Here is a 13,024-nt window from a genome sequence, read left to right on the forward strand (position 1 = left end):
TGGAGAGAAGGCCTCCAAGGGGAGGGATCCCGAGAGATGAACCTAGTTACCTGTGGGTGGCGATAAAGCTAAGTCCTAGATGCGAGCTACTTTCATATGAGAGCGTAGAAGAAGATTGAGCACGCATGCGCACTTAACTGACCTTGTGACGGATCGGGGCCGCAAGCATGGCAGTCCAGAGACTCGCGAAAGGTATCTCCACGGCATGACTTTTTTTTCTTTCTTCAATTTCAGGAGATTCATTCAGTTGGGAAATTTTCCAGCACGTTATTGAATGTCAGCTAGGAATTCCCACTGTTGTTTATGATAAAGCTACTCGGCTAACCTATGTTAGCAACTAAGCTAGCTTGGTAAAGATTTTGGTCTCAATTTTGACCTAGCTGTTTGTGGTGTTTATTTGTTTTTTCAGGACTATGGGGACTACGACCCACACCCGCTGTTGCGACAGGTAACTTCTGTGGAGGACGAAACCGCAGTACCGCCGTCTCTGTCCAATCACCCGAACCGCTGGTTGACAATGTTTTAGGTGAGCTCTGTCCGTGCTGCCTGTGATTCACGTCCACCTGTTCAGTACGTTTCTATCACCAGACAATGGCTCATATCATTCTGCCCCCCTACATGCAGAACAAGTACTCAACAAACCACTTGAGAAGCCGGACTTCTTCCGTGTGTCAGAGCTCTTTACGCTGAAACAACTGTTTGATGCCAGAGTGCATCTTGGCCATAAAGCAGGATGCAGGCACAGGTTGGTAACGCGTCCACCGACTCATAAAATAACCAGTGCTGTGTCCCGTTTTATAGTTTGTTCAGGTAGTTTTGTGTCAGTCATTTGTACCACTTCATCTTTGGAAATTCAGAAGAATATTCATGATGTGCAAAACATATTGAGATGGTTGCAGTGTGATGTAGTCGGCAGTCATTCCAGACTCATCCACCACTATCAATGTACAAGAAAACAACTGAAAATATATATTTATACAGTTTTCAAAATCACAAAAGCTTAATTCGACAGTCATTTGTTGTCAGGCTCATGAAACAGGATTAGTTAGCAGGTAACTTCAGGTTGAACCTGTAACTTTCAGTACGATCTTCTATGGGACGCAGTCACCGTGGTCACTAATGCTGAACGCATGACTCGTGCAGCTACAGGTTGAGGTGAGACATTGTTTTGCGAATGATCAGTTTGTGGTGTCTAATTTTTTACACCACATCAGTCTGATCGATTGACTGAAAAGCTAGGTGGTGATCAGATGCAGGCACCAGGACAAAAAAATATTCTTGACCGTAAAAAAAACAACAGGTGAAACAAAAACAATGCAAAAAGTCTTCAGCCAACGTGGAAGGAAACTCCCCGTCAGTGTGAATCAACTGAATTAGGGCTGCCGCTAATGGCTTTTCCTCCAGCTTTTACAATTTACCATTTTACAGATTATTCTGTTAAACCAAATGATTCATCTTGAGAGTTGCACCATAATGTCAGCATATCATTGGTTCCTGCAGATATTGGGCTTTTTTAACATACATAGTGAGACAAATATGATTTATGCATTTTTAAATGTTTTGTAACTGAAGCAAAACCTTATTTTTTTCAGTTTAGCATGTTTTCCCTGTATTTACGAAGTGTAATAACTATATGGACATGCTTTTACACTGATAATCCCGGCAAATCGAGGTATTTTGGCGACAAAAAAAGCATTCGATATTAAGCATTCCCATTAACAAAAATGTCACTGTTTTAAATCCATCTAATTTTGACACACTGGCATTACGTGACCCATTTTCAGTATCAACGGCATCCATGACACCTGGCAATCCGACACAATCATTCTTTCATCAGTCAAGAGTGGAAGCTGGCGAGTGGAGCTGTTGGAGTGATTCACTTTGACATGGTTGACTGATTAATCTGACCTCCTAATGTGCTTTTTCTTAGGCTGATGGCGCCTTACCTCTATGGCTGCCGTTTGGGTCATGATATAATTGATCTGGATCAGACCATGGAGCTCCTTCAGCAAGCCCTCAACTTCACCGCCCACATCGCGTACCGTGGCGGCATCATTCTGTTCATCAGCCGCCGGCGTCAGTTCTGCCACCTGGTGGAAAACACTGCCAAGTCGTGTGGGGAGTACGCTCATACGCGTTACTGGCAGGGGGGCCTTTTCACAAACCCCGAGATCCAGTTGGACCACCATGTCCGTTTACCAGACCTTGTCATCTTCCTCTCCACTCTCAACAACGTGTTCCAGATGCACCGAGCAATCAAAGAAACAGCCAAGATGAACATACCCACGGTGGGTGTGGTGGACTCGAACTGCAACCCCTGCCTGGTGACCTACCCAGTGCCTGGGAACGATGACACTCCAGATAGCATGGAGCTTTACTGTGAGTTATTCCAGAAGACGATTCTGCGTGCCAAGGATACAAGGAGACACATGGAGCTAAAGTATGGCTTGAAGGCACCCTCCTCACCAAGCTCATGATGTAATAAAAGACAATAAACGTGTAATTTCAAGAGTCAAGACTGTCTGCTGCTGCCCTTCATCATGTGGCTTTAGGGGAAGATCTGGTGTTCTTCTTCAGGGCTGCAGTGTCTTTGTATCATACCTTAAGCTTTGTGTACTCTGGTTTCTATGTCATCAGGTCCTCCAAATATTCCTACTGTTGGATATGCAGAGCGTTGCAGCAGTGACCAAAATTCAACTCCATTACGAAGCTTATATGATGTTGAACTGGGCTGCCGTCGTCTGACGTTCCGATTCACCCAGCACTTGTACTGCTCTCCTCATACTTGCACCCGTGCTGTAGAATTTAACCCCAGAGAATTAATAAACATCCCTATCAAAGCGTCTCTGTCCCTATCTAGATTGTCTTTTTGCGGTAACTGAGGTTTATTTGTGTAAGGTTGTTTTTTTTTCCCAATAAATTCTATTCAAACAGTAAATTTGTACATGTAAGAATAGGCATTAGAGTCCAAAATGTGCTGAGTTTGGCAGGTGGCAGCATTCAGATGGGCTGGGAATGAGGGTTATGAAGGTTAGCGGGCACAGGATTAAATCACACTATCTGAAGAGGGCAAGGACCCTACTGGACTACATTCACGCTGAAATAAACCAGAAACAAGGAGGGATTTACCCCAACAGATGTGCAGAGTTACGTGAAATAGCAGACGATGTTACGCTGGAGGATTGTTACATGAAAGGCACCAAGAAAAGTTCACAAACGTCTCATTTGAACGTGACGGGAGGAATCGAGGCGTCCCCCCTCATTCAAAATACCGTTTCACATTCCAGTCCAGCAGGTGACGCCTGTGAGCTAGTTCCCCAACCACCATATTTTAACCCCCAAGAAGAAGACGAGTGGGGGCGTGGTCAGGGACTAGTCCGTCGAGGAAGAAGGTATTCGGAGAGTAAAATGGTAAGCAGAGTGATGACAGCTGGCCATGAACTACATGTAAAGATAAAATAGATTTTTGTTAAATCCACTCCAAACAATCAAACAAACAAACATTCGAGTTGTTTGCCATGTTTGCGTGAAAGAAATTTGCCCTCCATGTTGTTAGCGACGCAGCAACAGGCTATTTTTAGGTGTCAGGCTCGTCCAAGTTTTTGTTTCCAGGACTATTCCTCTCCCGATTTGTCTGTTGGGGCTGATATATTTATGTCGTGTGTGTGTACGTGTGTGTGTGTGTGTGTGTGTGTGTGTGTGTGTGTGTGTGTGTGTGTGCGCGCGCCAAAAAGCCCGAGTCTCGTCAGAAGTTATCAAAAAGTAATAATTTCAAAGCGGACGTGATGAAGTCGCATTAAAAATTTAAAAGGGGAAAAATATTATAATTATGCGACCTTTTTATTAAAGATATTTGCGTGGAAAAGTCAAGGGAAGTCCTTTGAATGATGATTTATCATTCTGAAGTGACCTGATATAAGTAAGGCAGGCACTGAATTTACTTTTATAATCCATCAGATTTGTTGGCGGTTATTCCTTTGGGGTTCCACTCGGCCATCAGCTGAATGTGGAAACTTTTGAGTTATTAAAATTGCTGGGAAATTGACAAAGGAGGTGAAAATATGCGAGCAATTAATTAAAACTATGTTTTGACAGCGCTGGCCTGTAGGTTGTAAGTTCTGTAAATTAAGATTTCAAATTATTTTATCATGCAGGTGTACAGCGGCTCCCCACCTTCTTGCCACACGCAGTACATGGGTTTGTTTTCCCAAGGAGGATGCTTGGAAATGCTGCGTACTCCAGAGAACGGTGACTGGTCATTTCACAGACATGTTGCAGTAGCTGGGTGTCATGTAGACGGGTTTCTCGGGTTTAACTTTGCCCCTTGAGACACAACTCAGGCTCCCATGTCTTTGTTGTGCAACTATTGGGCAGAAATAAACTGGCTCTCGATGGCTCAATTTCCACTTTTGAGTGGGCTTTGGGTATGGAACCGGGCCAGATATTTGTACTTTACCATGAGGTGTCAGGGTCCTTTCACAAAAAGTTGTAGTCTAGTATTAATTTGATTTGCAGCGTTTTCCTACAAATGAGGTTCTTGAGGAAGCCTGGACTTGACTTACAGAGGACCAGATGAACCGGCCGAGCCACTGCGAAGAAGCCCCGGAGGGTGAGAAACCGTTGTCACCTCCCATCCTGCCCCTGTGGCTGCCCCACCCTGAGCTGAGCCTGTGTCATGTGATGAAAGGATACAAAGGTACATTCAACTCATCCGTACTCAGACAGGTTTGGAGGGATGCACCTGTTAGCTCATGACCACAGTCGTCTCAGTTGAGCCCCATACTGACCATAGAGAGAGGAAAAAATATTTTATTGATCTTGAAATCCAACAATTGTATTTATTCAGTGTCAGCAGCTGTAACTTTGTCCCCATAATTATTATTATTATTAATTTGTAGTCATGAAATGAAACTTGTTCCCGCAAATCGGTCAAAGTGGCAGGATAAATTACGTCTTGTGGCCTCAAACGAATGAAAGTGTAGGAGCAACTCACGTCCTCTGGCCTCTCCAGAGCTCCGTCGTCGTCCCTCCAACTGACATTGAATTGTTTTGAAGGGGAAAAAAATGGCGGAAAATAATAGACTTAACCAAAGCAAGTGTATTCAGAGATAGTGGAGTCCCATTTAATGAGGTCTGATTGTCTTTTACAACTCTCAGTCGGTTCAGTTCAGTTTGAATACATGATCAATATCAGCTCATTGGCAGGAAGGACATTTTTGTGCTAATGTATAATCCATTATATTGTTACATCCTCTCTGCGGCGTCAAATACAGGTTGAAACAGGAAATTACTAAAGTCTAATATTTACATTTGTAGAAAAACTGTCACAGTCCATCACAATATGACACTTGGAACAGGAAAAGGATATTTGAAAGACAAAGATCTTTTTTTTTTTTTTTTAACCTAGTAAATTGGACCTTCGTCTATCTAAATAGAGGAATGTGCTTCTCAAATAAAGCTGGAAAAATTCGGTTGAATAAAGTTGAGTTTGTCGCATGTAAGAGGTTTTCAGAGATCACGTTTGCTTCACCTCTGGTCTAATATTTACTCAGTATTTCTGTTATTCACAGTTGATCCATCCATCCATGGTTCCAGGGGCCCAGCTGTCATAGGGCGAGATGCGGGGTACATCCTGGACGGGGCGCCAGGTCCATCAGGGACAACATGTACAGAGACAGGCACCCATCCACATTCACAGCTTCAGCCAATTCAGAGTCTCCAGTGAACCTAGCTTACATGTTTTAGTGTCGTCTCTCTCACTGGCATGGGGAGAAGTCACAAACTCCACCCTGAAAGGCCCCGGCTGGTTGTGGGACATCAACCCAGATACTTCTTGCCTTGAGGGGACATTGCTAACCACTGCACCTCCCCCTGCTGCCTTCTTCACCGTAGATGAAGTGAAAATACACCACCATCTAAAACAAGTAGCTTTTATCGGCAACAAGTCCACATAACAACTCCCTTTTACATACGGTAGATGTACAGGGTGGATCCTCTTGGCTGGTTTTCAGGAGTACTGCGTGTTAGAAATTTTCTTCCACAGTAACGTCTTAAGATTGTTGAGGACGAGTGAGTGATGCACCTCCATCTGACTCGCCAGGCCGCTGAGTGTCACACATGTGCGGAGCTGCTTTTCCAGATCCCCACGGAGATCTGATGGTGCCCCAAAAAGCAGAAAATCCTGCAGCAGCACACACACTTTCGCAAGATTGGGCTGTACAACCTCGGTGTTGCACGTCTTCACCAGGCGATCACAGGTGGCCGTGCAGTCCCGGCCGTACGTGCAGTCTGCGTTAGTCTCGCAGCGCCGTCCCTTCAGATATCCCCGCACAACTGCCTCAGACGCCACGCTGTAAAGATTGGCCATCTTGCAGTCGTACTTTGCATTGTAGCCCACGTGACGTGGACTGGCATCACATATAAGGAAACTCCCGTAGGAGCCATGGAAGACCTCCTCCACAAACTCCAGCAGGCCGATGGTGATGCGAGCTCTGCGGGGCCAGGCTGGCGCCAGCCAGTGGTTCAGGCTGGAGCTCAAGGCCTCGGGGACCAGAGCCTGCAGGTAATGAGGCACTTCTAGCCTGTAGAGGGAGCTGTGGCCCACACGTTCCGTCACGTACAAATCTCCACAGAAGCCGAGCAGCTTGGGGGTGTGCTCCTTCTCCTGGAAGGCCACCATCAGGAGGAACTCATTAATCTGGAGAAGAGCCCAGATCGCCTTGGCCTCCGCCAGAGACACTTTCCCATCCTGGTTGACGTCAGCCAGGTTGATGACCCTGTCCACCAAGGTGTTCAAAGATGGCTGCTCACCAAGGTTTGCCTGCAGGAGGGGGTTGACGTGGCTCAGTTAGTGTGTGGAAAGGGTAACAGGTGGTTCACTTAGTTAAATGACTCATAAGATGTCTGGTTAACATGAGTTTAAGACATTTTAACAATTTTTATCAATTTTTAGTAAATGCTGCACTCATGGATTCTGAGGCTGGCAGTAACTGAAGTTCCCAGGTGAAAATGATCAACTCAGGCCATTTGCCTTCTGAAGACAGGTCGGGTGAAGTCTTGATGATAAAGTCTGAAAATGTGCCATGTTCTCAGTGTACTGAGTGTAAAGTTCAGTTCTGCCTCTAGGAGCCGCTGTGGACACTTAAGTTGTCCATTTGGTTCCATTGTGGTGGTATTTCATGGTTTGTGGCCATATTGGCTTAAGGCAAAGTATTTTTTTTATCGTACCTCTTTTCTATATGGATGTCTGTTGTACATTAAACATCAACGGTTTAAAATTAGCAAGTGCCCGAGTGGGTTTTTTTTGAAAAGAAATACTTGGAAATTTTACAAATATTTAAGGCCAACAGTTTTACTTGTAGTCACGTAGTATTAACTAGTGCCTGGGAGGTTACATGGGGTTTTACTGCGTTTGCCTTAGTGGAGGTATTTTATTTGTCTTTGAGTGCCCTCTTAGGTCAGTAATGGGACTTCTGTGTATCCCGGATGCACCACACACACACACACACACACACACACAAAATACTGACAGGGTCCCACATTAGAATCTCTGTTCATTTTTTGTCTCTTTTCTGTATAACCGTAAACATCCTGACAGCTGTTCAAAAATCCACTTTTGTATCATCTTTGAAACACACTTTGGGTCCATTCTATGCGTGGGAGATTACGACCTTGAGGAAACTGTGCAGCATCTCTTTGAATTCATCCATGGACGTTCCTCTGGTGGGTTTGTCAAATAAGCTCATCTCCTGTCGCAGCACCGAGTCTGGAGCGCCATCCATCTTCACCTGGTCCTCGACGCCACACTTGATCACAACAGGCCTCTCCTTCCACAGCCCGCTGTACACCTGCAGGAGGAAGAGGTGAGCACAGCAAAACATGCAGAATGTGTACTTGTCTGGTACTGTATGTTAGTATGTTGACGGTCAGGCGTCCAGCTCAGCTTTGTTCCAGGCACCTTTCATTTACCCCCGGCTTATGTCACTGGATTGTGATTGTGGTGCGAGCGGGACTGGAAGTGCACCCTAAAAACTAAACCGCACGCAAAAAACATCAGTTGAAGAAGAGACAAGAAAAGACGGCAATAAATAATAAAGGATGAAATTAATGGACACTGCACAAAATGAGTCATATTACTAGAGTAAAATGTTAGATCATAAATAAATAAAATAAAACCTATTTAGCATTACAGAATAATTCACTGCATACTATCATACCACTACCTCTACTCATCATTATATATCCCTCATTTTTAATGCTTAACCTCTAGGATATCGGAATTACGCTTCAGTTCACCGGCTGATTTGAAAAGCGTTGAAACCGAGCTGCGCTGAAACATTTAGAATGTGCGGAATCCTTGTGTTTTAGTGAAAAATGAAAAGGTTGAACAGCCGTCCTCAGACCAGCGGTGTGACATGTAAACTCAGAAAGTGCTGCCTTCTGTCGATGCGTGTGCAGCATTTTACCTGACGTGTAGAGGAGGTGGACATGCAGCGCTGCAAGGTCAGCGTTCTCTGATCACACAGCGCCTTGCAGGACGAACCGGATATTATACCTCGTCTGTAGTGATCACACTGCAAAAGGAAACGGGAAACGGACTGAAACATCTCTCAAGGGTTTCATTCTACAGCGAAACTGAGAGCAGTCTTTGTACGGCAGTTATTTTAAGTCGTCTGTTTGTTTCGAGCGTCAGACGCACGTAAACACTCACTCGTACCTGCCCATTGTTTGCGGCGGAGGCGTATTTGTCTGACCTCCATCTTGACTTCCTGTGTCAACGCACCTCGCCGGTGTAAACATCTCATCTTATTGTGTGTTCACTGCTGCTCACCTCCTGAAACACCCGCATGCCAGAGCTGCAACACCGCAAAACTCCACAACCATAGCCGGTGCAGGGATACATCCTGACACTTATATTCAAGTATAAAACTGTGGCATATTTGAACAAATATCCTTCCATCAATGTTTCAGCGTGTTACTGTTCAGTGTGTAATATTACGCTATCAGCAGCAAGTTGGAGTTTTAGACCTTTTTTTTTTTTCTTTTTCCAGATTTCCAAGTCTCCGCCTAAATACTTCCCCTCTTACTGGCTCCTCTGTACCTTTAATCTCAGTCTCATCGTTTCACGGCAGTAAAAGTTTACACTCCTAATAAATCAGGGTTGCAGACAGAGGGCATCAATAATGCATAGATGGTATTCATGCCCAACAGAAGCAGTTCATGCTGCTTCTTCTTTTATTCCTGACTAGAAATTTCAGCCAAAGATTAAAAAAGAAAAAGTGAGGATCTGCAGAATGTGTGCGTTAGGATTGTTCGTGATCACGTGATCCACTTCACCGATGCACGATCCCGCGACCCCGCTGTTGGACTGTGTAGCGCACATGACAATGAGTGTCCTGTTTCTGTCCCGATGCCTGCGGCGGAGCAGGGCCGGCCGTTTCCCCTCGCCTCTGATTGTTGTTCTAAATGAAGAGGCTGCAACGTCCATATTCACGCCGTCATCCTCACGTCTGCAGCAACCCTCCCTGGGAGCTGTTCCTTTTCCAGGCCCTAAAACTTGGCTGATATGAGCGGATTTACTTCACATTATGGATTTTTCATGCACCCAAGTGTATCTGCTGCTCTAAAGCCGTTAACGCGCTCATGCCATGTGAATGCCTGTTCTGTTCTCTACAGCTGGAAACAGCTGGACTCAGCAGGAGAGTTGCTATAGGCGGAATCCATGCACATTATTTAGGACACACATTTTACTGCAGCGGCTATTGTCTAACGCTGTGTTCCTCTGTTGCTGTAGGATCTCTTGAGGTCGTTTGACACTGGTGGAACAAATCAAAACTGGTTACAAATCTACAACTAAAATAGATCAACATTTCATTAATGTGCCAAATCATTGGTCTGTACGGAGACCCAGTGGGCCAGGAGGAAAATGTTGAGGCCGCAAGGTAGAAGTTGTTCCAACACAGGTTAATCTGCGGCAGTGAGACATACATTTATGTATTCCAAGCTTTGATTAATCAGTGGCCCCTAATTAATCCACGATAGAGATTAAGTTACATCTCATGGCAAAAAAAATGAATGAAATTATGGGGAAAAGTTACATTTGGAGACCACAAATAAACAAAGGCTCGGAACAAATTACATCACATTGCCACAAATGAATCAAATTTTGGAGACAAGTTCCGTCTTGTGATCACAAATTGATCAAATTGTTGGCCTGAGTCGTATCCTGTGGTCACGAATCAGTCAAACGGTGGAAACGAGTTATTTTGCATTGCATTGCCACAAATGGATCAAAGTGTGGGGTCAACCTTCGTCTTCTGGCCACAAATTCTATTTTTCCCTCTCTGTTTCCACCCCTGCATGCATGGGACATACTTCACGTCGATGTTTGGTACATGCGTGATTCCTGCTCGTACTGGATTTAACCTGACATGTGCTCACAACGTGGATCTTTAGCCACGTCAGGGCTAAATGGTCCCATGAGAGCTTCAATCTGATTATCATTTAGTTCCCACTAACTGGCCATTTAACTGAGTAACTTAATACTTAATCAATGATCCTGGGAGCAGCGCCACCACACTGGAGTGCAGGGATTTCCTGATTTGCTCGTACAGCAGACAGAGAAGACATGATGACTTCAATGTTTTTGTTGTTTTTGGCCTTCCTTTTGCATCCTAAGGCTCTGTCACCATGATAACAACAACAAAAGATTTTCCTGCAAATGAGGAGATGAAACTTACAATGACCATATGGCAGACATGCCCACGGCAAAGCTCCGAGTAGGAGGCATACTGCATGTAGATGACCCAGCTGGCGATGAGGATGCCCAGCCATGCCAGGAGGAGGTACTTCACCTTGATGGCTGGGAGGCGGCTCTTTGGAGGGGATGAGAGGAGAGGGATGTCGGAACAGGAGAACAAAACCAGAGGATTCCTTTGAGTAATGCTGCTAATAAAAACGTATTCCACGGCAAAACACTAGCTCTGCAGAATGTCCCGGTAGTGTTTACGTGTGGTGGTAAACTGCAAAATCACAGAATGGATTCTATTTCCAACCCCAACATGGCATGCTGCTGTTAGCTATTAAAGGGACATATTCACCTAAAGCAGCAATTGCACTTGAGAAGTCCTGAGGCCTACACACGATGAATGCATGACCAGCTGCTCACTTGACCTCGCTATGATGGGATCAGCTGATCGGTTTGCAAATCTTTCATTCACTGCATCATCGTGGATGTAATTGATGGCATCCGTGCAGATTAAGGTGAAACGAAGGTGAAGCGTGTGCATCACTTCACAACAAAAGCAGCATGATGTTCATCCATACCTGCAGGCCTTTGGACAGGGGGCAGAAGAGCACCAAATGGACCAGTCTCCGCACAGCCCTGGGCATCATGAGCGTCTCTGTTAGGAGGCAGCGGAGCGAGAAGGCAGGAACCCCGGTGCGATCACATCCTCGCTGCAGCCGCGCGTCGCAAAGAAGCAGAATCCGCGTCCGAGCAGGGAGCGCATCATATGTCCTTTATTGCCCCTGCTTCTGTTTGTGGCAGTAGAAGGGGCTCTACAGGAGAGGTCCCAATATATATATGTGTATTTTTTGCCTGAGGAAAAAGAATTGCGCGTCCTTGAATTTGAGCAGCTTTAGATCCATATGGGCCAGAAAAAAGAAAAAGAAAAAAATCTCGCCCCAGAATCAAGGAGCTCAGCTGCAACCACAAGCAAAGCTAATTTGAAAAAAGACTAAACCTCTAAAGGGTTTCTTCGTTGTCTTTTCAGATGAAACTAAGCATAATTGTGACATATAAATGGTCAGTGGCTTTCCCGGTGAGCCCACTACCACGGTTCCCAGCGACTCATCGCTGCGCTTCTTTAAAGGGGAGGCTGCGGGCTCTCAGCTGTGCTGGTTTTCTGTCGCCGACATAAATGACTTGCAGGTCAACCTACCTTACAAAAGCCTTTAACCCCGTGTTGACAGCTTTAAAAACAAAACAAAAACAAAAACGTAAGGTACTATTAGAGAAATAGAATTAGTGAAACCTAAATGATCAAAACTAATGTTTTATGTACCACACCTATTTACCCTCACCCAAGAGCTTGGAGTTTGATGCTCTTATCTAAAAAAAAAAGAGTCTTATAAGCTGTGAAAGGGATAACAAGCATCTTAAAAGCAATAATAAATCTGTTGATTATGCTTTTATGAACCTATGTAGTATTATAAATAATAACTGGCATCTATTTTACAAGGGATCAAAAACTGTTTTTGATGAAGTTCCTATATATATCTTACAAGCAATAATAAGTGTGTTCGTTGTCCTACGTCTAACTCTTCGAGGGTTTGATAAACGTCAGTGATCATCATTTTAAGGTTTATAGGGATGATGTAATGGTTTTATAGCAAGTGCATCAAAGTAGTTATAAGCAATAATAAATGTGGTAATTCTGATTTGTTTTCAAGCACTTGTATTGTTTCTTAATGCTAACGTTAACCTCATTTTTGCTTAATTTGTCAGTACTATTGTTTATTTAGTTAAAATAACTACATTAGTTGATGGTTTGGATTTTTTTTTACTCCAAATTTGTTCATTTTCTTCTTGAAAGGACATTAGAACTTTTGTTTTAAATACAGTTTCCTTGTATACTTGGGGTTCAGACTTATTTGCGGACGGTCCTGGTTACACAAGATGTGGAGCATTTTTTTTTAAAATTCCGTTGTGGTTGAAAAACACATTACACATTAGACCTGCATTATGATATAAAAATGTATGGATGAATTTTTCCGGAAGAGAAATACTTCTGTTCTGTTAGCTGTAATAGGTGGATATAAACCCAAAGATCTGGCATCCCTTGAGTCCCTTCAAGTGTTGTCAAGAATATTTAATTCTCCCGTTTTGGAAACTGTTTTGTGCTTCATTGTAGTCTGACAGCTTCAAATTTTAATGTCATATATTTAAATGAATTCAAAACGCACTAGCACAGGAGTCTATCCAGTTTTTATATATTTATAGATACATATATTTGACGAGAAA

At 44.0% G+C, this 13,024-nt stretch overlaps 2 protein-coding genes and 1 long non-coding RNA gene across 3 annotated transcripts; 2 read left to right on the top strand and 1 right to left on the bottom strand.

Moving 5' to 3' along the window:
* The first annotated feature begins 43 nt into the window (after positions 1-43).
* mrps2 (mitochondrial ribosomal protein S2) lies at positions 44-2,860 on the top strand. The gene is made up of 4 exons (XM_086187228.1): positions 44-192; positions 410-526; positions 625-745; positions 1,931-2,860. Exons 1-4 carry the CDS (start codon positions 168-170, stop codon positions 2,475-2,477), a joined length of 810 nt encoding a protein of 269 aa, XP_086043354.1. The 5' UTR covers positions 44-167; the 3' UTR covers positions 2,478-2,860.
* Positions 2,861-3,312: 452 nt separating this feature from the next.
* Positions 3,313-7,334, top strand: LOC147243737 (uncharacterized). The gene is made up of 4 exons (XR_015110350.1): positions 3,313-3,411; positions 4,155-4,248; positions 4,565-4,696; positions 5,571-7,334. It is a non-coding gene; the product is annotated as an uncharacterized LOC147243737 (long non-coding RNA).
* On the bottom strand, positions 5,108-12,113 carry dipk1b (divergent protein kinase domain 1B). The gene is made up of 5 exons (XM_086186966.1): positions 11,326-12,113; positions 10,740-10,874; positions 8,466-8,573; positions 7,671-7,847; positions 5,108-6,820 (listed from the first exon to the last, which is right to left on the bottom strand). Exons 1-5 carry the CDS (start codon positions 11,392-11,394, stop codon positions 6,008-6,010), a joined length of 1,302 nt encoding a protein of 433 aa, XP_086043092.1. The 5' UTR covers positions 11,395-12,113; the 3' UTR covers positions 5,108-6,007.
* Positions 12,114-13,024: the final 911 nt, after the last annotated feature.

The sequence above is a fragment of the Aulostomus chinensis genome, chromosome 19 (genome assembly GCF_037954235.1).
Source record: "Aulostomus chinensis isolate RoL2024-O1b breed Wild chromosome 19, RoL_Achi_v1.0, whole genome shotgun sequence".
NCBI lineage: Eukaryota > Metazoa > Chordata > Actinopteri > Syngnathiformes > Aulostomidae > Aulostomus > Aulostomus chinensis.